The 23,068-nt window shown below is 39.2% G+C and overlaps 4 protein-coding genes across 4 annotated transcripts; 2 read left to right on the top strand and 2 right to left on the bottom strand.

The window, feature by feature from the left end:
• The first annotated feature begins 475 nt into the window (after positions 1-475).
• LOC148295574 (protein FAR1-RELATED SEQUENCE 5-like) lies at positions 476-2,276 on the top strand. Its single transcript, XM_088250528.1, has 2 exons — positions 476-2,219; positions 2,272-2,276. Exons 1-2 carry the CDS (start codon positions 476-478, stop codon positions 2,274-2,276), a joined length of 1,749 nt encoding a protein of 582 aa, XP_088106654.1.
• A 6,824-nt stretch (positions 2,277-9,100) lies between these two features.
• On the bottom strand, positions 9,101-12,445 carry LOC110746722 (uncharacterized). The gene is made up of 7 exons (XM_088250068.1): positions 11,406-12,445; positions 11,165-11,326; positions 10,293-11,080; positions 10,056-10,149; positions 9,881-9,976; positions 9,410-9,798; positions 9,101-9,324 (listed from the first exon to the last, which is right to left on the bottom strand). The coding sequence occupies exons 1-7, from the start codon at positions 12,246-12,248 to the stop codon at positions 9,183-9,185; spliced, it is 2,514 nt and encodes an 837-aa protein (XP_088106194.1). The 5' UTR covers positions 12,249-12,445; the 3' UTR covers positions 9,101-9,182.
• Positions 12,446-14,470: 2,025 nt separating this feature from the next.
• Positions 14,471-16,906, bottom strand: LOC110747069 (heat shock 70 kDa protein-like). Its single transcript, XM_088251003.1, has one exon. The coding sequence runs from the start codon at positions 16,597-16,599 to the stop codon at positions 14,635-14,637; it is 1,965 nt and encodes a 654-aa protein (XP_088107129.1). The 5' UTR covers positions 16,600-16,906; the 3' UTR covers positions 14,471-14,634.
• Positions 16,907-20,646: 3,740 nt separating this feature from the next.
• LOC110774304 (heat shock 70 kDa protein-like) lies at positions 20,647-23,068 on the top strand. Its single transcript, XM_021978845.2, has one exon. The coding sequence runs from the start codon at positions 20,933-20,935 to the stop codon at positions 22,895-22,897; it is 1,965 nt and encodes a 654-aa protein (XP_021834537.2). The 5' UTR covers positions 20,647-20,932; the 3' UTR covers positions 22,898-23,068.

Here is a 23,068-nt window from a genome sequence, read left to right as displayed (position 1 = left end):
AAAATTTGAAGATCAAAATCACTTACGAGGTAACTGATATCCAATATTTGTTAATTATAGCATACTAGAGGAAAATATTTGACCAAGTATCTGGGCATAATTTACGCTAGTTTGGATGTGGGTTGTTTAAGGTGTCACTAGAGACTCCAAAAGTATTCTTAGATAAAGCATGTGTATTCACTAATGATTCATAGAATATTTCGTTTCAGACCCCATTAGTACTAAAGTTTCGATAGTATATTTGACATTTGTTGAAAATTTGATATTTCTATGTTTATATTTTGCATATAGTATTGTGATATTTGAAAGCTCTTTGAATGTATGTGGCAATATTATTATGATGGTAATATGATTTTCAGGGTTAAATTGCAAGAATTGTGAAATGGAGTCTGAAGCACAGGTGACACCGGAAGTTAGTGTGGAGTTCAAACCAAAACTAGGACTTGAATTTGATTCCCTTGAGGATGCATTGAAGATGTATAATCTGTATGCACTAAAAGCAGGATTTGGTGTTCGTTGTTCTACAACCAAAACGTCAAGTGTGACGGGGGAGATAATAAGGAAAGAATTTGTATGTTGTAAACAAGGGACAACCAATATTACGGGTAAGAAAAGAAGACGAGGATGGGTTCGAACTGGTTGCTTGGCTAAACTTGCTGTTTTGTTGCCATCTTTGAAGAACAAGTACATTGTTGTAGCCTTCAAGGAGGAACACAACCATGAAATGACAACATACGACCAAGTCCATTTGTTGAGATGCCACCGTAAAGTTACTGAGTCTGCAAAGGTATATAATGCATATCTTTCAAAAGTTAATATCCCGGTACATCAACAATTAAGCATTCTTGAGGTGCAAGCAGGCGGAATGGAAAATATTGGGTTTTTAAGGAAAGATGTCTATAATTACCAAAGAGACATGCGAGCAAAGGTGACTGGTCATGACGCAGATCTTCTTAATGAGCATTTTTTGCGTGAACAAGAAAAAAATGCATCATTCTATTTCAAGATAGAGGTAGATTCAGAAGGACGAATGGGTAATGTATTTTGGGCAGATGCAAGGTCAAGACGAGCTTATGGGAGTTTCGGAGATGTGGTGGTATTTGATACGACTTTCAACACCAACCGTTATGGCATGGTGTTTGCGCCTTTAATAGGTGTTAATAATCATCGTCAGACAATATTGTTTGGTTGTGCTTTCTTAACCAGTGAAAGCACAGAAGCATTTATTTGGTTGTTTGAGGAATTTAAGAAAGCCATGCCATGTGGGGCACCGAAAATGATCATTACTGATCAAGATGCAGCCATTGCAAAGGCAATTGCAGTAAGTCTCCCTACAACATTCCACAGATATTGCATATGGCATATAATGAATAAGTTGACCGAGAAAACCGGCATAGGAGAATGTTTTTTAGAGCTGTGCAATTGCATATGGGATATGGACACCAAAGAAGAATTTGATGCGAAATGGGAAGAAGTTATCACAAACAATGGGCTGAAAGAGCATACGTGGCTGACCTCAATTCATGCCTTGCGGGAGAATTGGGTTCCGTCATATGTAAAACATGTGTTTTCGGCTGGGATGTCAAGTAGTCAACGGGCCGAAAGCTGTCATTCGTTTTTCAAACAATATATTAACAAGAACAACACGTTGATGGAATTTATAGTACGTTTTGAAAGAGCTCTTGCTTCACAGAGGCACAAGGAATTATTGGCTGATCATGTTGATCAGAACGAAAAACCTCCAACTCCATTTCTCACACCAATGCAGCTTCAAATGGGAGGCATTTACACAAGGGGAATTCTTGACATCTTTGAGCGTGAGGACTTCGAAAGCCTTTTATGCTTCTTTGAAGTTATAAAGGAAGATGACACTCTTTGTACATACAAAGTTATTGAGAGGGTACAGCCGGGGGTTACAAGGACAAATGAGATTGTGCATGAAAAAGATATTGATCAAGCTTTTTGCAGCTGTCGTGGATTCGAATTTCGTGGTATTCCGTGCCGACACATCATATCATTTTTAAGAATGAAACAGGTTGCGTATTTGCCAGAGAAGTATATATTAAAAAGATGGATGAAAAGTGCGAAGGCTGGTGTAGTTTTCGATAAGGATGGCAAAGAAGTTAAAGATAACGTTGATGGTTGTATTTTGGTTAAGAGATCAACATTGTGCAAAGTTGCAGCCGATTTGATTGATTCGGCGTTGTTGTATGATAAAGGTTCTGAGTTGCTGCAAAAAACGTTTAACGACATTCGTGGGAAGCTTATTAGCTTAGTGTCATCAAGAGCTCCTCTTGAAGAAGCCAATAACGAGGGGGAAACTAGTTCTGTCCAAGTGAGAATAAAAGATCCAAACCGAGTAAAATCAAAAGGTCGTCCGAAAAGAGTTAAAGGACAACGTGAGAAGGCTGCGGGACGACATAAACGTCGGTGCACTGGGTGCAGGAAGAGTGATCATGATAGAAGGAGATGTCCAAGACTTGGGATCCCGTAAGCAAAGATATCGTCTATTTTAGTTGAAGATATTTTCTTTTAACAATTTGTCATTATGTATGAATTTTTGTTGTGCACTGGTTGCAGGTCTTCATCTCCTGAAGCAGACATTGGTGCTCCAGTTACTGAGAATATGCAGCCCACTCAAAGGACGCAGAACAATGAAAGTACTCAGCTTTCTATGGCAGAGGCATTTATGCAGGAGTTTGATTTAATGCATGGACCCGAAGTTTGAGTATCTAGTGAGTCTTATTGCGTCTAAAGATACCTTTATGAGTACCTTGTGATACTTATATGCACTGACAGAGTTTGAGTACCTACTGGTACTTATTGGTACCTGTTTGCTTTGGTTTTCAATGTGCGTCAAGCGTTTGAAACACTCTTGTATTTCGTACTACTCGCATAATCTTGAAGGTTTTTTTTTCTTTGTTGACAATCAGCGATAATGATACTAAAGATTAACTCGACATATAAATTTATGTAGGAAACTGATAGCACACAAAGGAAGACTTGAAAACGCGTAGGAAACTGAAACAGCAAGTTCTGGGCGACCGGTCGCGGATACCTTGCGACCGGTCGCGGATACCTTAGTGACACCTTGCGGATACCTTACGACCGGTCGCGGATACCTTGCGACCGGTCGCTTTGGCACAGAGTCAAAAACCAATTCAGACTTTGCAATCTGCCGGAAACCGACCGGTCGCCCATAACCTGCGACCGGTCGCTGGTCTTTATTTTTGTATCTTTTAATTGAGCCATTTTTCTCAACATGTGGAAGCCAAGCCATAATGCTTCAGTAAACTCCAGTTGTTGATATGATGAATTTAACCATCGGTTGGTAAATTGAATCTGGAAATAATAAAAATGCATGACACCCACTTGTTTTATCGAACAATTCCATTCAACATAAAATTTATGTTTTAGTAAATATGGTTGAAAATTACCGATAATGATATTCTATGTTAAATTGACATATTTTTTCCCTTTTAGCACCGGCATCATGCTGTTATACGACAAGGACGAATGAGGTGTTTGGACTTGACAGAATTGACTGAACGTGTTGACATTTGCCTTTTCCTTCCTTAGCTCACATTTTGCCGTGAGTTCACGTTGTGGTTAAAATTCTGCGTGGATTTTTTTTGTGAAAATGAAACAAGACTTTCACTCACTCTGCTATCTTATTGTTGAAAAACGCGTGAAAAAGATCAGCACTGCACTGCGTGCGACCGGTCGCCTCCTCCTATACTAAATGTGAGCCATTTTACTGTTGGCATATTGGTCCACCCCATGATGAAAGAATACACTTTCGGTAGTCAAAAGATGGATATCCAACAGAATGATGAAATCAATATAATAAGGACAAAATGATAATGTCTTTAGCAAATGATGATGTTTTTGGTGGAGAGGCTATTTGACCAACATTATTATGGTCTCTTTGGCATGCACGTGAATGCTCTTTGGAGATAAAAATCAGCCTTCTTTCATTTGTTTATATAATGGGCATGCAAGTGTGCGTGTGCTGTGGTTGTTGCATAGAAGAGCCAGAGAGAGAGTGCTTGTGCTGCACCAAAGGAGAAGCCGAGAGCAAGAGAGAGAAGTGAGACAACACCATCCAAACAGCCATCAGTATCCCACTCCACAGCTGTGAGGGTGAGAGAGCTAAGTGTGTACCACTCTAAGTGTGTGAGGGAGGTAAAAACAGGAGAGTATAGAGTCGTGCTTAACTTTACGCAATTTCCAAGATATGAAGAAAAAAACAACATTAAAAAGACATGACACCATGATACACCCGTTAACACAAATATAAAATATAAGAACTCAAAACTATTTCATAAGAGATTCATACAGGAGATCAATAGTCGTGCATTCTCATTAGCCTTTCAAGATGGTTTAGTCACCACCTCGTTAGTGGCTGTGTTGAGTCGGGTCTACACCGCCACAGATGAATTCTTGGGCAGCAGATACTGTTACGGCATCCCAGTCAATATCTCTGTGGGCATCAGCAGCAATGCGTCGGAATTTCTCGAAACCTTCGTTGAAAGCCCCACGTATGGCCTGACGATGCTTGTCACCCCTTTTGTGAATGGTCGTGGTTTCATACTTGGCATCTTCCTCTGACATCTGCAAATCCTCAACTTTGAACTTTCTTCTTTGGGCACGAATTCTGTGCTTCTCTCTTTTGTAATTAGCATTGTTAACTTGCCTAGTCAAATCTGCCAACTTCCGCTCAGCTGCAACACACTTTTCTGTCCAATAATGGACCATGGAAGAGTTGTGAGCGAGTTTGTTGCGCATATCATCTATTTCCAGAACAGGATCATCAGAGTCCCCCTCGCTTCCGGAGGAGGTTGGAAATGGCAGTGGTGGTGGAGGAGACCTTGGAAATTGGGGGGCATACTCTAATGACCCATCGAAATCCCCCTCAGTCGCATTAGCAGTCGAACTGGCCATGGATATTCAAAATTGAAACTAAAACTTGATGCACGACAAGCCTCCCTTTTTAACCTTGTGGAAAACAATTACAAATATGAATTTCTCCAAGATTTGAAATTTAATGTAATGCAGTTCCCAAAAAATTCGGACACCTAAAACCAATGAAGACTGACTAATTTTTAAATCTAAGGTAATACGGTTCCCACTAACCTTTTTTTTTTTTTTGGTAAATTCCCACTAACTATTTTTAAATGCACTGACTGACCACGTTTTTGTTTCAATTGGTGTTTTACCAGTTGACCCCATTTGAACTTAAATTATGTGATCTTAATTGAAATTGTTACAGACACCGTTTATTTTGCACAGTGAACCACTTATGCAATCATCCCATATTAAAAAAAACCAGAAACACGTAGGAAACCAAACTCAACCTGCCTGGAGCGACCGGGACCGGTCGCTTTACCCGAAGCTTGTATCCTTAGGTTAGATGAGCCAATTTTACCAACAGTTTTTACACACTGCTAGTTAGGATTATCACACATTATACAAATCAAACCTTTTTGTCATCTTACATCAGCAAAACATACCTTCGAGAATCACTTATGACTCTATAAGGATACATAAACATACTGTTTGGACACCAACGAGCTAAACCCAAGATAATGGCTGTACATAAGGTTGAAACAAAGGTCCTCCACATAACCCAAAAAACATTGCAGTTTTGGATTTTACTGCATGGTAATAGCATCCCAGTTGTACTCCGGCACAACCCCTCTGGCATACTCGCGGAATAGATCAAATCCTTTACGTGCCTCAGCTTCCCTCATTTGAACTGCCTCTTTTGAAGCACAGAACTTTCGAAAGGCATCCTGTTTCGCAAGCTTAACCTTTAATTTCATCTTCTTTACGGTTCCTAGGTAAAATTTTGCTTGTTTTTTCTGCTCCCTCAGGGTTTCTTCATGCCACTTTAGACGTATCTGTTGTCGTTTGATTGCCAGCATCAACATCTCATACCTAGGTTGTCCAATACCACTTGCATCCTCAATGTCATATGAAAACTTAAGGCATTTGGCAACACCTTCAACATCATCTGCAGCTTTACTCTTCCCATGCGAGAACGCATCAGGATTTTTTTGTGGTGGAGTATTTAAAACTATAGGGAGAATTTTGTTATGTGAAGACATTATAAGTCTTGGAATTTTTTGAGGAAATGCTTGCTGTGGGAGAGCGTACAAATACTAAGTCATGACCTTTTTCCCGCCAAAACGACCTCCACTCAATCCCCTTCAATAGCTTTAGTTGTTTTATAGTAGATTGTAGTTAATGTTTATATATCTCAATTGACGGCTTATCCACTTATGGACAGTAGCCTTGACAGACGTTGGATACACATGAAAATAGCCGCCACTTTAGGCTCTCCCCATGCACTGTGATGACCCTCCACTTTAGTCTCAACAATAGACATGGACATTCCACATCCCCTACTTAGAACAAGTTGACAGCATGACTATTGCATGCAGAATATAATATAATACCCATCCCAAGTTATTGTGTTTTGATAGCACAAAAACATATATATATAAAATATGAGAAGTGTATCGTATGAAAACACTGATTCCATAATACTTCGTACGCATAACCCATAACCCCTAAACCCTAAACTCTAACCCTTATCATTTTAAAACAATTTTAAAGTAAAAAGAAATAGTTAATTGGATGAGATGCGATGTGGCAGCGTCCCCTGCTGACACGTGGAAGTGGAAGGGATGCTGGGCTCTCCTTGCGTTGACAAGTGTCACATTTGTTATATTTTAATCATATTTTCTTGTAAAATCGTTTAAAATATTAAAATACAAAAAAATACATACGTATTTCTGAGCACCAATACTTCGTATCTCAAGTCCAAAAAGTGGTTTACAATTGTTTTAAAATTAATTTTGAGGGTCATCCCTAAATATGAATGATGCAAATCAAAACATAACTAAACTTTGTAAACCCTAAGTTATTGTTTGTTTGATCACATAAGGATTGGATCGACATTTCAATACAATGGTGAAATTTGATCTACATGATTGAAGGAAATGTCATACCAATCCGGACATAATTTTTTTGGAATTTCTTTGAATTATAATAGATTTTTAAATTTAATTTTGAAGTAAAAATGAATAATTAATTGGATGATATGCCGATTTTTGATATATTATCTACATTACATCCGATTTTTGATCAAGTCCTTATGTGATCAAAACACAATAGCTTATGGTTTACACGTATTTACAACAAAATTTGATTATAACTAGTTCTTAAAAATATTTCTTAACACTTCAAAATTTAATAAAAATGGTATGGTTTAGGGGTTATAAAGTAAGGGGTTAGGGTTAGGGTTAGGATTAGGGTTTAGGGTTTAGGGTTTAGGGTTTAGGGTTTAGGTTTAATGAATTATTCGTAAAAAGTATTCTGAAATATGAATATTTCCTTCTCATAGTATATATGTTTTAGGCTATCAAGAAAGAATAACTTTCTCAAAAATCACTTATGTTTTTATGCTATCAAGAAAGAATAACTTGGGGTGGGTATAGATTGTGCATGTGCACGTTGGAAAACCCAAGATTGTGCATGTGCACGTTGGAAAACCCAAGATTGTGCATGTGCACGTTGGAAAACCCAAGTTAATGCTTTAAATACTATATGTGGTTGTTCGGTTCATTTTTACACATGATTTTTCATGTTATTCACCCACTATTTTGAGTTAGTTCTTGACATTTTATAGCTTTTTACTTCCTTTTTGTGTTTTGTTAGATTTTACCTTGGTTGGAATGAAAATGAGCTAAAAGTGCATTATTGGTTATAAACTTTGTTTTTGTTCATTTTCGTAGGTCAACTTCTTGGCCTGGGATAAACATACTCTGGTGCTCGGATGAGGTCATGATCTTCATGAGACTTGTTCCAATAGATGTTAACTACAACATATCCAAATTTGAGCTCTATTGGACAAGTATTGCCTATCCAACCAATCCAACATGTTACCACAGCTCTGGAAATCCGGAATTTGAGCTCTATTGGACAAGTCTTTGTTACTGAATTTTATTTGTTTCTGTAATTGTTTTGGACTTTTGGTCCGAGTTGTGTTCTTGCATTTTTTGTGCTGAATCCAACCGTATAAAGAACGTGAATTTTGGACAAACGGTTGGAAAGTTATAGGCAAAACACTGGACAGAGGTCGAAACTGAAAAACAGAGAATTCGACTCTGCCCAAAAACGACCGGTCGCTTTTACCTGACGACCGGTCGCTTTTCACGTTTATTGAAATTTCGACTCTGCCTAAAAACGACCGGCCGTCACTGTTCATGCGACCGGTCGTCACTGTTCACGGCACTGTTCATGTCACTGTTCACTGTTCACGGCACTGTTCACAGGTGATAAACAGGTGATAAAATGGCGATAGAAAATGCTGTTTGTGTTTTTCTTTAGTTTTCTTGTGTTGTTTCATTTCTTTTGCACTTCTTTACTTATTTTTAGTTTTAAATTTGCATTTGTGCATTAGTGGTGTGTCAATTAAGTGTTCTTTAAATTTGCATTTGTGCAACAGTGGTTGATCAAGCCTTGATGTCATTGTCTCCATTCGGAACTGGTAAAGAAGAAAGAAACCGAAACCAACCCCAAAGCCACTACTAGGACACCCGGGGAACCAGTTTTGGGACTTATGGGGATCCACTTATGGGATTACCAGTGAAGGAACAAGTGCACCACCAGCCGATCAGAAGTTCCCTTTTTGACTGAACATGTGCAACTCTGTTGTATTCTTATTTTGTTTAACTTTTTTATTTAAAGTATTTTTTTTCCCCTGTGTTTTATAGATTGGTCGAGACGTGCAATACATGCATTTCATTATGGGGAATGTCGACTTCTTCAACCAACACTGAAACAAAGAAAAGTCGGCGCGGTGCTAAGATGGTCATTTTGGCTCCTTATTATAATTATAATGAATTTAAAATAAAAAAATATTTTTGATTAGCTAAAATGGAGTGCGTTGCTAGTAAAATACAGTTTTTCAATATTTGTTCTATAAACAAAGGAGGCATAGCCCCAGCAAAAGATATTTTTTATACCCTCAGTGCAAATCAGAGGGGATCTGGTAATCCCAACAGAATCCTCTTCCAGTACCTAAACCATTCTTACCAACAAAATGAAAACATGAACTACCCAAATAGAGCTCTACCGAAATAGTTCAATAATTCCATCACCCACAATCACACCTATATACTGCAGCATCCCTGCAACAAGTCTATTGCAAGCTTTAACCGGAATAAATGGATGGCATCAGCACTCAATTGCATCAACTCTACATTGGAGCTGAGAAATTCACAATATTTTAGGACAAATATCCCGCAGTCCCCCCTGAAAGTTAGCATGACACCGTAAAAAATTTACATTATCAATTTGCAAATAACATATGTAAATTTGTAGGTGGAAAGTTACTCACCCACCAACTTGTTGGGGAACATCAGTTACTCGATTCACTGGCCACTCAGTTGTTCGTAGAGGACAACCACCAACATATCCAGCTTCTTTTAACAACATAGGGATCAATTTCGCAACCGGCTGCAATGCTTTTATCAATGTTTGAGTTCTGCACAAATCTAATTTGGAATCGTACACAAATATTTCACAAGTGGTTAAATCTAAAGCGAGTGTCACCCAGTGCTTCTGCCTTACACAATTGTAAGGCAGAAAAACCTTCTTAACAGACATCCAAGGTTTACTCCACTTATGCAGCTCGCCGTTAACCATTTTCACTAGAGCTCTACTATGGGGCCTGTCGTCCTTTCCCCCATAAAGCCGCATATGCTTCAAATCTATTGCAGCATACTTCTACATAGCACCATATCAGTTATGCATCAATTTAGATACCAATTGAACCAAGTCATCATGCTTAATTATGAAAGAGTTATACCTGAAACAGAGTATCGACTATCGTCCAGTCCGAACCCACTAAATTTGGATACCTCTTCTGCCGCTCTCGTACCAGATACAATCCCATGTCAATGTTCTACACCAAAAGTGTTGTTTTCAATATTAACCTAATAAATGAACCATTATGGTGGAGTAATGGAGATCTCTATACTTACTGTGTCATCCAACCATCCATTCATGCTCAGAAGGCGAACAAAGAAGTCATGTGAAGCGTCTACACCTTCTTCTCCACATAATCTCACATGCGAACTGCAATTGTCAACAAATATTGCAATCAAATCAGATTCGCCAAGTTCGATAGGAGAAAAGGCAATCGGACTCACCAACAGGTCAATAAGTTGTCATAATACAATCTTTGAAATTCATTAAAGGCTAAAACCGGGATAACTTACTCCTTTTCTTGGCCCCATTCCCACAAGAATTTCGCCATCTTTAGAAGGGAATCATGAGGAATTGGCCTCAGGGGGTCAAAAGTAAAACCAACTGTGTCATCCTCAATATTGGGAAACTCCTGCCCTTGCCATGGAGTTTCTCTTAGCACAGACCTTGGCCTCTTCATGGCAGGCTGAACAGTCGTACCTCGTCCTCGAACCTTCTTCTTTTGGACAACAGTTACACCATCATCAACATCATTCTTATCTTCATCTGCTTCATCATCTTCAATTGAGATTTTCCTCTTTCGACAAGGGTTTTGAAGAAATGTAACTAGGGTCCGACAAACCAATGCATGGTCATCCCAGTTTATCTCAGGGGGTATGTATTCCAGCTCTCCCTTATCATTTACAACAACATTTTCAGGCTGATGACCGTGACCCTCATTTCCACCTATAGAATCATCTTTTTCCATTGGGGTCACCTTTACAAAAGATGGCAGAACCACATTGCCACCTCCATCGCCTATAATTTTTCTCAATGCAACCAACTCTAACCTCATGACTTCCATTCCATGAGCAGTAGAGTCCTTGAAATGTACAAATTTCTCCCACTGCTCACTTTTCTCGTGATGCAATAATGCAATCTCATCCCTCAACTGCTGCACAACATGGTTTACTTCAGCAAGGTCCTTACTTAATTGAGGACCAATATTAGGTGCATCACCTTCAGGAAAATCTGATCCCCAACTCCAGTAATTTTGCTGCATCTCTCGTAGACTTGGTCGCAGCAGGCGCAACGAAAGAGGCTGTCACAAAAACATAGTTAACATGTTATGTACAATACACATAACAACATCACTCATCAAATAAAGATATTATTTGGTGAATACCTCTTTGCTCTGAAAAATGTACGCGTTCAGCTTTCTAAACTCGGGGGTTTTATCTGTAGATTCCCACCAGCAAATCCGAGGCATTAATTCAGCTTCATCCTTCCGCTTACAATATCTCAGGGGAGCCATTTCCAATTCAGGAATTACTTCATAAGCCCAAACCTACACCAAATCATTTCCTGAGTCAATACTTATTTATGAACATAACTTTACAAAACATAAATTATTAACTAAACAATACCTGGAAAGCAAAACTCAATCCCTTTATACTCCACGCTGGTCTGTTAATTCTTATACGCTTCTCGTTCTCCACCTTTTTCTTCCTTTTTTTCACGGCCCTTTTCACCTCCTCTTTTCCCTTGCTCTGTCCTTTTCCTTTCTCATGATCCTTCTCATCAATGTCTTTTTTCCCAGGAGCAAACAACAAAGAATCCTGTAGGTACTCAAATGATATAGAACCCCATGGAAAGTTGTTGAATTCCTCCATATTATGTACTAAGTGTACATAGTCTTCATTGATCCTAACAATGGGGGCTTTCCCCAATATCACAAACTCTACAAAGTAAAGCATTCCCAATTTGAAGCAGTCTTCACTTCCCCTTTTGGAGTTTAAGAATGCTTTTTCTATGTCGTGTAAGGTTATGTGATTCTTGTTGGTGAAATGACGATTAAGCAGCTGATGCACACCACCATCTGCACTAGGTATGGAAGGCTCTACTCCAAATTTCAACCCACTAATTAGACAGAAGTCTTTTGCAGTGAACTGCACCACTTTGGACCCTATTGCATAACTAAGCCCGTGCATGTCCTTGACACCGAGTCCAGCGACGCGGCGAAGGGCCAGACCATGCACGAGTTGACCACTAAATTGAATTTTATCTACGTCCATCAAGTGCCCAAAGCATGACCCTCTAAATCTTCTCCTGTGTTCTTCATTGAACTGCAACATAAAATTAGAAAGTACAGTACTCGGCACACACAAATTATTTACCCTCGCTGAATACACCTCTGATTCCGGACAACAAAGTTCGAACCCATATTCCATTTTATACCTGCAACATACAACATGTACCCAAGTTAACATACAAAGTTCAACACGTTCAGATACAAAATCTGAAAGTCATATCTATACTACTCACTATCTCAGATCCCCTATTCAAATGAGAAAAACAAAGCTCTAGCATCTGGTGTAAAAGTAGACATAAATATTAAATATCTAATATATAAACATTGAGATACAGAATCTGGTATCCAAATCCATACTAGTCACGTATTAGAAACACACAAAAATGATACCCATATCCATACTATTTGCACTTTTATCAACACCTTCAGATACAAAATCGGATACCCAAATTTATATTTCTTACCTATTATCAAGATAGAAAAATGATACACATTCAAATTTAGAATATGATACCCAAATCTGTACTACTCAGTTATTGGCAAGATACATAAATGATACCCAAATCCATACTCAGCTATTCGCAAGATACAAAACTGATACCCATATCCGTGCTACTCAGTTATTGGCAAGATACAAAAATCATGCCCATATACATACTACTCGCATACTATCAACACATTTGGATACAGAATCGGCTACCCATATCCATACAGAATCTGGTATCCAAATCCATACTAGTCACGTATTAGAAACACACAAAAATGATACCCATATCCATACTATTTGCACTTTTATCAACACCTTCAGATACAAAATCGGATACCCAAATTTATATTTCTTACCTATTATCAAGATAGAAAAACTTACCCAAATCTATACTACTCAGTTATTGGCAAGATACATAAATGATACCCAAATCCATACTCAGCTATTCGCAAGATACAAAACTGATACCCATATCCATGCTACTCACTTATTGGCAAGATACAAAAATCATGCCCATATACATACTACTCGCATACTATCAACACATTTGGATACAGAATCGGCTACCCATATCCATACAGAATCTGGTATCCAAATCCATACTAGTCACGTATTAGAAACACACAAAAATGATACCCACATCCATACTATTTGCACTTTTATCAACACCTTCAGATACAAAATCGGATACCCAAATTTATATTTCTTACCTATTATCAAAATAGAAAAATGATACACATTCAAATTCAGAATATGATGCCCATATCTATACTACTCAGTTATTGGAAAGATACATAAATGATACCCAAATCCATACTCAGCTATTCGCAAGATACAAAACTGATACCCATATCCGTACCGTACTACTCACCTATTTGCAAGATACAAAAATCATACCCATATACATACTACTCGCATACAATCAACACATTTGGATACAGAATCGGCTACCCATATCCATAATAATCAAAATATGATCAACACATACCAACAGAACTGGCTGATGCTTCTTTAAAATATCAAAACTCGATTTGGGAGAAGTTCAGAAATGCAGATTTTGCACATACCGTTGATGATTCTTAGGCAACACTCGATTACGGAGAAGGAGGGAAGGAATGCGCGACTGGAAAGGGTTTTGATATCAGATGCAACACTCGATCATGAAGAATTTTAGAAATGGGTCTTGAGATGAGAAGTTCAGAAATGGGTGAGAAGTTGATATTTTCCACAAATGAAAACCTCTTTTTTCTTTAATCTGGTTTTTGGGTGAAGTTATGACTTTTGGGTATTTGTTGTCAGATTTTGGGGTTTGCAGATTTTGGGGTTTGCACTGATAATTCATAAATTAATTAAATGGTGCAAGGAATTATAAAAAAAAAAAAGGCGCGCGCGGCAAAAGAGAAACCACATTGCACCCGATTCTACTGTGAGCTTGTTTTTTCTATCCAACCGTTGAGATCACTTCAATGGCTGAGATAGAGCCCCAAATAGAGGTTCGCAAAAAGATGTTCCCACCTGAGCCGCTGGCCCACTGAGAAAGGAGCAACTAACACACAAAGAAAAAGAAGAGACCCAAACAAACAAGAATAACAAAATAAACAACAATAACCAAACAAAACCAAGCCCTAAGACTGGAGGCACTTGCTTATTTTGCCTGAGACAAATGTGCTTGTTGGAGAACATTCCCCGGATGAAATTCCCATAACTAACCTTAATAATCACTTAAACTTCTTCCCATTCTTCCATTAACCTTGACATTATTCTGCATATCATATATGATAATTAAGCACAATTTTATGAGAACAAATTATGATTATGGTTTGGCTTGTTTGACCACAAAAGCAACAAAGGGTTCAATGAAAGGCAAACCAAGCTCAAATTACAACTTATCTAGTGAGGCCCTGAAAACAACATTATGGAGCAAAGCAAATTTATAATATTCCAGTAAAGAAAGAAAAATATACTTAAACATACATCATTGTAATTTGTCAGAAAATAACATAAACTTTGTATTGTTTTCACACATTCATTCAAGCAGAGCTCAAAAGCAGAACATCCTCAAGAAACCTCTCCTAGCTTAATCAACCTCTTCAATCTTTGGCCCAGCTCCTGATCCAGCAGAACTAGCATTGCCAAATCCTCCACCAGGCATCTGAGCACCGCCCATTGGCACATCTCCACCAGCACCTTGATACATTTTAGCAATAATTGGATTGCACAAGCCCTCTAGTTCCTTTTGTTTGTCCTCAAATTCTTCAACTTCAGCCAACTGGTTCCTGTCAAGCCACTCAATCGCCTCATCAATGGCCTTCTCAATCTTCTGCTTGTCTGCAGGGTCTAGTTTTCCAGCAATCTTCTCATCCTTCACAGTGTTCCTCATGCTGTACGCGTAGTTCTCAAGCGAGTTCTTGGCATCCACCTTCTTCTTCACCTCCTCATCTTCAGCCTTGTACCTCTCTGCCTCCTGCACCAATCTCTCAATCTCCTCCTTGCTCAGCCTTCCTTTGTCATTGGTGATAGTGATCTTGTTCTTCACTCCAGCAGTCTTGTCTTCAGCAGACACATTCAAGATACCATTTGCATCAATGTCAAAGCACACATTGATTTGAGGAACGCCTCTTGGGGCCGGAGGAATGCCCGTGAGTTCGAATTTTCCAAGAAGATTGTTGTCCTTGGTTCGAGCCCTCTCTCCTTCATACACCTGAATTAATACTCCCGGCTGGTTGTCAGAGTAAGTAGAGAAGATCTGCTCCTTCTTGGTAGGGATAGTGGTGTTCCTCGGAATCAAGACAGTCATGACACCACCAGCAGTCTCAAGACCAAGGCTGAGAGGCGTAACATCAAGAAGCAGCAAGTCTTGAACCTTCTCATTCCCTTCACCAGTTAAAATTGCAGCTTGAACAGCAGCGCCATAAGCAACAGCCTCATCAGGGTTTATGCTCTTGCACAGTTCCTTGCCATTGAAGAAATCTTGCAAAAGCTGCTGAACTTTAGGAATCCTCGTCGACCCACCAACCAGAACAACTTCATCCACCCGACTCTTATCGATTTTTGAATCCCTTAAACACTTCTCCACAGGTTCCATACACTTCCTAAACAAGTCCATGTTCATCTCTTCAAATCTTGCTCTTGTAATTGTGGAATAGAAATCAATACCTTCGTAAAGCGAATCGATCTCAATTGTGGTCTGTGCGGTTGAAGACAGAGTCCTTTTCGCCCTCTCACACGCAGTCCTCAACCTCCTCAAAGCTCTGGCATTGCCACTAATATCCTTCTTGTGCTTTCTCTTGAACTCTTGCACAAAGTGATTAACAAGCCTATTGTCAAAATCCTCACCACCAAGATGAGTGTCCCCAGCAGTGGCCTTCACTTCAAAGATCCCTTCCTCAATTGTGAGCAAAGAAACATCAAAAGTACCACCACCAAGATCAAAAATAAGAACATTCTTCTCACCAGCCGTCGACCCTTTCTTGTCAAGACCATAAGCAATGGCAGCAGCAGTTGGCTCGTTGATAATTCTCATCACATTCAGGCCAGCAATGACGCCCGCGTCCTTCGTAGCTTGCCTCTGCGAGTCATTGAAGTAAGCAGGCACAGTGACCACAGCGTTGTTGACTGAATGACCCAAATAAGCCTCAGCAATTTCCCTCATCTTGGTCAGCACCATGGACGATATCTCTTCGGCTGCAAACTGCTTCTCTTCGCCTTTGTATTGAACGACAATCATAGGTTTGTCGCCTGGGCCGGGAACGACCTTGAAAGGCCAGTGCTTCATGTCGCTCTGGACAGATGGGTCGGAGAATCGCCGGCCGATGAGCCTCTTGGCGTCGAAAACGGTGTTTTGGGGGTTCATGGCAACCTGGTTTTTGGCTGCATCGCCGATCAAACGCTCCGTATCAGTGAAAGCAACATAGGAAGGGGTGGTTCTGTTGCCTTGGTCATTGGCTATGATCTCAACGCGGTCGTTTTGCCACACCCCTACGCAGCTGTAGGTGGTGCCGAGGTCGATGCCAATGGCCTTGCCTTCAGTCTTTGAAGCCATATAACAAATTCAGCAAGAAACTAGTTGATTATTTGATTGAGAAAGTAGTAACGAAGAAGCAAAAGAAATTGGAGCTTAAGAGCTAGTTGTTTGCTTTGGGTATGGTGTTTTGGTAATTTAAATCTGGATGCTTGAAATGCTTTTGGTTTTTTCACGATATGGTGGTGGAGATTGGAGGGTTTGAATTTATATGCGTGGGTAGGGTTCATGGAAATCTTCATTGGAGAGGAAGAGGAGGTGGTGGAAGGGTCGCGAAGGAAGAAACGAGGCCACACCAGAGAGTTCTGGAGAGTGGTGGAGCTGGTTTGTTAGCTTTTTGAAAAAAAATTAAAAATTAAAAAAAATTCTCTTGGGTTAGTTGGGCTGATATATGTTTTTCTTTTTCCAAAGTTAAGTTTAGCCAAAAATAACTCGTAACAAGGTTCAAACTCTTATGGCACGTTGAGGCAGGGTAATTTGTTCTTTTTGGAAGGAAAAAAAGTTCCTTTTGGGCCTTTTTATTTTATTGGACAAGTCCCATATTTATTTACCAATTTTAGGGGGTTTTTCTAAAATTTAATTTATGTATATATATAAGAAAAGTTGAGAAATAATTGTGGTTGCATGATTTTTCTTTTGATATAAGCGATATTGTTGACGGCAAATTTGAAAATAGAACTTCGAGTGCATATGTGATTCCTCTTAACCACTTGAGCTATTAAAAAAAATCTTTCATTTGTGATTGCATATTTTTTATGACATTTCCTATTCAGAGGGGCGATAATATAATAAACTCACACACACAACACGGATGCTAGGACTCAAACCCAGGACCTTTTTTGAGAGAACAATTACTCCAAACCACTATACTTGTGGGTCATTTACTTCATGGTTGCATGTTTTAAGTGCAGCATAAGTGTGCGCTAATTTTCTTTAACTTTTCTCTATAATTACATTGCCAAAATGTGAATTAAGTTTTTTCTTTTTAGTGGAAAGAATAACTATAAACCATAATTCATTATGTATTAATTATTCTATTATATCTTAAAAGTACACCATTACTATATAATCTGAAATGCAGTACAGAAGTTCAAACCCCTCCCCTCTCTCTCACTTCTCATACTCTTCAACTCCCTATTTTACATGCATTTATAACACTAACATGTAAATTGTAAATTAAAATGTAATATAAAATGATAATAATAAAAACTTATTTCTTGTTTGTTTAATTGTTTTTTGTTTTCATAATTATAGATTCTTAGGTTGTTAATTATGACTTGTTAATATAGTATACAAAAGAGAATACCTGTATAAAAACAGAGGTATTTTAGAATACCTCATTTTGAATGTGTGCTTGTGTTGTGTGTTGTTGTTGCCATTTTGGGTTTTGTTGAGAATGTGTTACCAACCTTCGAACCCAAGACCACTAGGAGTTAGTGCAAGCGCACTTAACCACAAGGGCAGGTTGAAGGCCAGTGTTGAGACTTGTCAAACAAATGGCTTTATAGGGGAATCCAACACATTTCAACCATTTGATTTAGGCCACATAATATAATTATTGTATTATCAAGAAAACATAGGGCTCAAATGCTAATTGGTTAGTGATTAATTATAGTTTGGTAATCAAGCACATGGTATAGCTTGTTCACGTGTTATAATATAAATCGATATTTATTAATAATACTTTATAAGTGGGAAATATCAATCATGTTGTCCATCTATATTATAACACGTAGACATATTAAACCATACGATCATATTCCAGTATTATACAATAATTTCTTATAGTTAGTAATTTAATATGGCACTAACTATTCTTTTGGGCCCACTTTACAAGGACATCTCACTATCAGAATCATTCATGTTTTATGTCATCATTCAAGGAACATATTAGGTCATCGTGAATATTTTAATTGTTTGTAGGAAATAATATGTTTGCTTGTTTATTTGAACACATTTTAGATGATTAAATGTTATTTAATTTGGCTAATTATATAGCGATATTCTATTTTAATCTAATCTAAATTACGGGGAGGGAGATTCGAACTCGAATGCAGATTGGGAAGCGCATTCGTTTTAGCCAACTTGGCTAAGCCCATGTATGTTAATTTGGATAATTTTTAATAAGAAATATCCTTGAATGTTGGCCTAAAAAATGAATGATTCATATTATGAGATTATATCTTGCAGTGGATTCAAGAGAGTGCATAACGTTGCATAAATTCACTGACCGATTAGCACTTGAACACCTCTATACCAATAAAGAGGTACCTTTTATTTTCTTGTTTCAATTAGCATATATAAGTCCACTATCGGCAAGGGATGAACTTGTCCTTGAGGAACATTATTGAGCTTGGGTGTCCAAATACGGGAGCTTCTATAATGAGGAGGTAGAGTGAGGAGCTTATTTGAGGAGGCCCATCTCACCATCAAAAGGGGTGTGGACCCCCCAATGCACCCCCGCCCCCCCCCCCCCCCATGTACTTTGTTTTTGGTTGTTGATGGTGAGATTTCACCTCCTCAAATAAGCTCCTCACTCAACCTCCTCATTTTAGCCTTTCCAGTCCAAATACAACGTTTGGGTGCAAATGGATCAGCATTATTGAAAGCCAATTACCCCAAACGTTTTTTATTAGCCCAAGTCCACTCACCTTCAAATCCCATATCTAATTTGGAAAATTGGTATTGAATTGGACACCATGTCAGGAAGCATCCACAGTCCTCTGGACAAACCCAAAAACAGAGGAATCTGCTTGTATCAATTTCTCCAGAAGTCTCTGGTTGCTTCTTTCTTTGGGTAAGCCCGTCAAGTTTGCTTAGTACAGCCGGGGGGACACGCATTCATGCAACTGTACTTTTGTTTTTTGTTTTTTATTTATTTATAGAAAAAGCAGAATTTCTTTAGAACATGGGCAAATACAAGTGATTTATGGTAAGAACACACCCCAAACAAAAGGTTATTACATACAATAAATCTGGAAAATTAAATCCAGTAAGACAGTGAGAAAAACAAGACAAGAGCAAGCCCATCTCATTCAGAATTGAAAGATAGAGAGTTAAGAAGACTCCTTGCAACACCAGTGCTCCAAAGAGATTTTAACGCAAGTGTACTTTATTGTGGAATTTACATGCATTTAAAACGTTAACATGTATGAGCAAATTGTAAATTAAAATGTACTACGAAATAAAAATACTTCTTTCTCTCAAAAAGAAAAAAAAAATACTGACAAGCAAACATGCATAAAAACAAAGGTATTTTAGAATACCTCATTTTATATAAGGCCCTCACTATAGAATGAAACATTGTTGTTGCTAGTTTGGGGTTTGTAAACAACAATGTTGAAGTACCAACCTTCGAACCCAAGACCACCAGCAGTTAGTGCAGACGCACTCAACCACAAGGGCAGGTAGAAGGCCAGTGATGAGACTAGTCAAACAAGAATTTTATAGGAGAATCAAACCAATTTCAACAATTTGAATTTGGGCTGGATGGATATACTTATTTTATTACTGAGGAAAATTAGGGCTCAAATGCTAATGTGGGTCAAAAGTTCTCATCATAACTAGCCTACCCATTTCGACAGGTACTTCCAATCTAGGCAAATACGATTTGGTCAAGCATGTGAAATAGCTTGTTCATGTGCTATAATATAAATGAATATTTATTGATATAATACTTATAAGTTGGAAATATCAATCATGTTGTTTATCCATATTATACCATGTGACTATATTGTAGTATTACAATAATTTCTCCCAATTAATATTTTAATACGGCTCTAACTACTCGTTCGGGCTCACTTTACAATGACATCTTATGATCAGAATCATTCATGTTTTATGCCCTCATTCAAGGAACATCTTTGCAAAAATTAGCAAAAGTAAAAAAATCGTACTATATGGCGTCCTTGAGTAACAATATTGAACTTGGGTGTCGAAATAAAAGTTTGGGTTGTAAAGGGATCAAACGTGTTTGATTAGCCCAACTCCACTCACCTTCAAACCCCAAAATAAAAATTTGGAAATTGGTATTGAATTGGACACCATTGTGTGGAAGCATCCACAACCCTCTGGACAAAACCCAAAAGCAGAGGAGGCTGCTAATATCAATTTCTCCAGAACTCTCTGGTTGCTTCTTTCTTCTACTACTCACCTCTCCAAATTTCTTCCCCCCTCCTTCATAGGCCAATGTCTATATATACACTTTCATATCACATCCAAAGACCAACAAGCAATCAATCAACAACAGAAAAGTGCACACAAAAGAACCCAAAAAAATTCTCAAACCATCCCTATCTTGAGCTCTTTCAATTTCTGTTTCATTCATATAGTTTCTTGTTGAGTTTTGTCATTTATGGCTTCAAAGACAGAAGGCAAGGCCATTGGCATCGACCTCGGCACCACCTACAGCTGCGTGGGAGTGTGGCAGAACGACCGCGTTGAGATCATAGCCAATGACCAAGGCAATAGAACCACCCCTTCCTATGTAGCTTTCACTGATACAGAGCGTTTGATCGGCGATGCAGCCAAAAACCAGGTTGCCATGAACCCCCAAAACACCGTTTTCGACGCCAAGAGGCTCATCGGCCGGCGATTCTCCGACCCATCTGTCCAGAGCGACATGAAGCACTGGCCTTTCAAGGTCGTTCCTGGCCCAGGCGACAAACCCATGATTGTCGTTCAATACAAAGGCGAAGAGAAGCAGTTTGCAGCCGAAGAGATATCGTCCATGGTGCTGACCAAGATGAGGGAAATTGCTGAGGCTTATTTGGGTCATTCAGTCAACAACGCTGTGGTCACTGTGCCTGCTTACTTCAATGACTCGCAGAGGCAGGCCACCAAGGACGCCGGCGTCATTGCTGGCCTGAATGTGATGAGAATTATCAACGAGCCAACTGCTGCTGCCATTGCTTATGGTCTTGACAAGAAAGGGTCGACGGCTGGTGAGAAGAATGTTCTTATTTTTGATCTTGGTGGTGGTACTTTTGATGTTTCTTTGCTCACAATTGAGGAAGGGATCTTTGAAGTGAAGGCCACTGCTGGGGACACTCATCTTGGTGGTGAGGATTTTGACAATAGGCTTGTTAATCACTTTGTGCAAGAGTTCAAGAGAAAGCACAAGAAGGATATTAGTGGCAATGCCAGAGCTTTGAGGAGGTTGAGGACTGCGTGTGAGAGGGCGAAAAGGACTCTGTCTTCAACCGCACAGACCACAATTGAGATCGATTCGCTTTACGAAGGTATTGATTTCTATTCCACAATTACAAGAGCAAGATTTGAAGAGATGAACATGGACTTGTTTAGGAAGTGTATGGAACCTGTGGAGAAGTGTTTATGGGATTCAAAAATCGATAAGAGTCGGGTGGATGAAGTTGTTCTGGTTGGTGGGTCGACGAGGATTCCTAAAGTTCAGCAGCTTTTGCAAGATTTCTTCAATGGCAAGGAACTGTGCAAGAGCATAAACCCTGATGAGGCTGTTGCTTATGGCGCTGCTGTTCAAGCTGCAATTTTGACTGGTGAAGGGAATCAGAAGGTTCAAGACTTGCTGCTTCTTGATGTTACGCCTCTCAGCCTTGGTCTTGAGACTGCTGGTGGTGTCATGACTGTCTTGATTCCGAGGAACACCACTATCCCTACCAAGAAGGAGCAGATCTTCTCTACTTACTCTGACAACCAGCCGGGAGTATTAATTCAGGTGTATGAAGGAGAGAGGGCTCAAACCAAGGACAACAATCTTCTTGGAAAATTCGAACTCACAGGCATTCCTCCGGCCCCAAGAGGTGTTCCTCAAATCAATGTGTGCTTTGACATTGATGCAAATGGCATCTTGAATGTGTCTGCTGAAGACAAGACTGCTGGAGTGAAGAACAAGATCACTATCACCAATGACAAGGGAAGGCTGAGCAAGGAGGAGATTGAGAGATTGGTGCAGGAGGCAGAGCGGTACAAGGCTGAAGATGAGGAGGTGAAGAAGAAGGTGGATGCCAAGAACTCGCTTGAGAACTACGCATACAACATGAGGAACACTGTGAAGGATGAGAAGATTGCTGGAAAACTGGACCCTGCAGACAAGCAGAAAATTGAGAAGGCCATTGATGAGGCGATTGAATGGCTTGACAGGAACCAGTTGGCTGAAGTTGAAGAATTTGAGGACAAACAAAAGGAACTGGAGGGCTTGTGCAACCCAATTATTGCTAAAATGTATCAAGGTGCTGGTGGAGATGTGCCAATGGGCGGTGCTCAGATGCCCGGTGGCGGATTTGGCAACGCTAGCTCTGGTGGAGCAGGAGCTGGGCCTAAGATTGAAGAGGTTGACTAAGCTAGAATAGGTTTCTTTTTGGATGTTCTGCTTTTGAACTCTGCTCTTGTTCTACTGTTTTCTCTTGAGTGAAATGCTTGAATAATAGGTAGACGTAGGAACCATGTGAGGATGTGATGTATATTTCAGCTTTTTGCGTAATTAAATAAAAAAACTTTATTCTGTTCTTCA

This window comes from Prunus avium, chromosome 3 (genome assembly GCF_965620075.1).
Source record: "Prunus avium chromosome 3, drPruAviu1.hap1.1, whole genome shotgun sequence".
Lineage (NCBI taxonomy): Eukaryota > Viridiplantae > Streptophyta > Magnoliopsida > Rosales > Rosaceae > Prunus > Prunus avium.
This window is presented reverse-complemented; position numbering and strand designations above follow the sequence as displayed.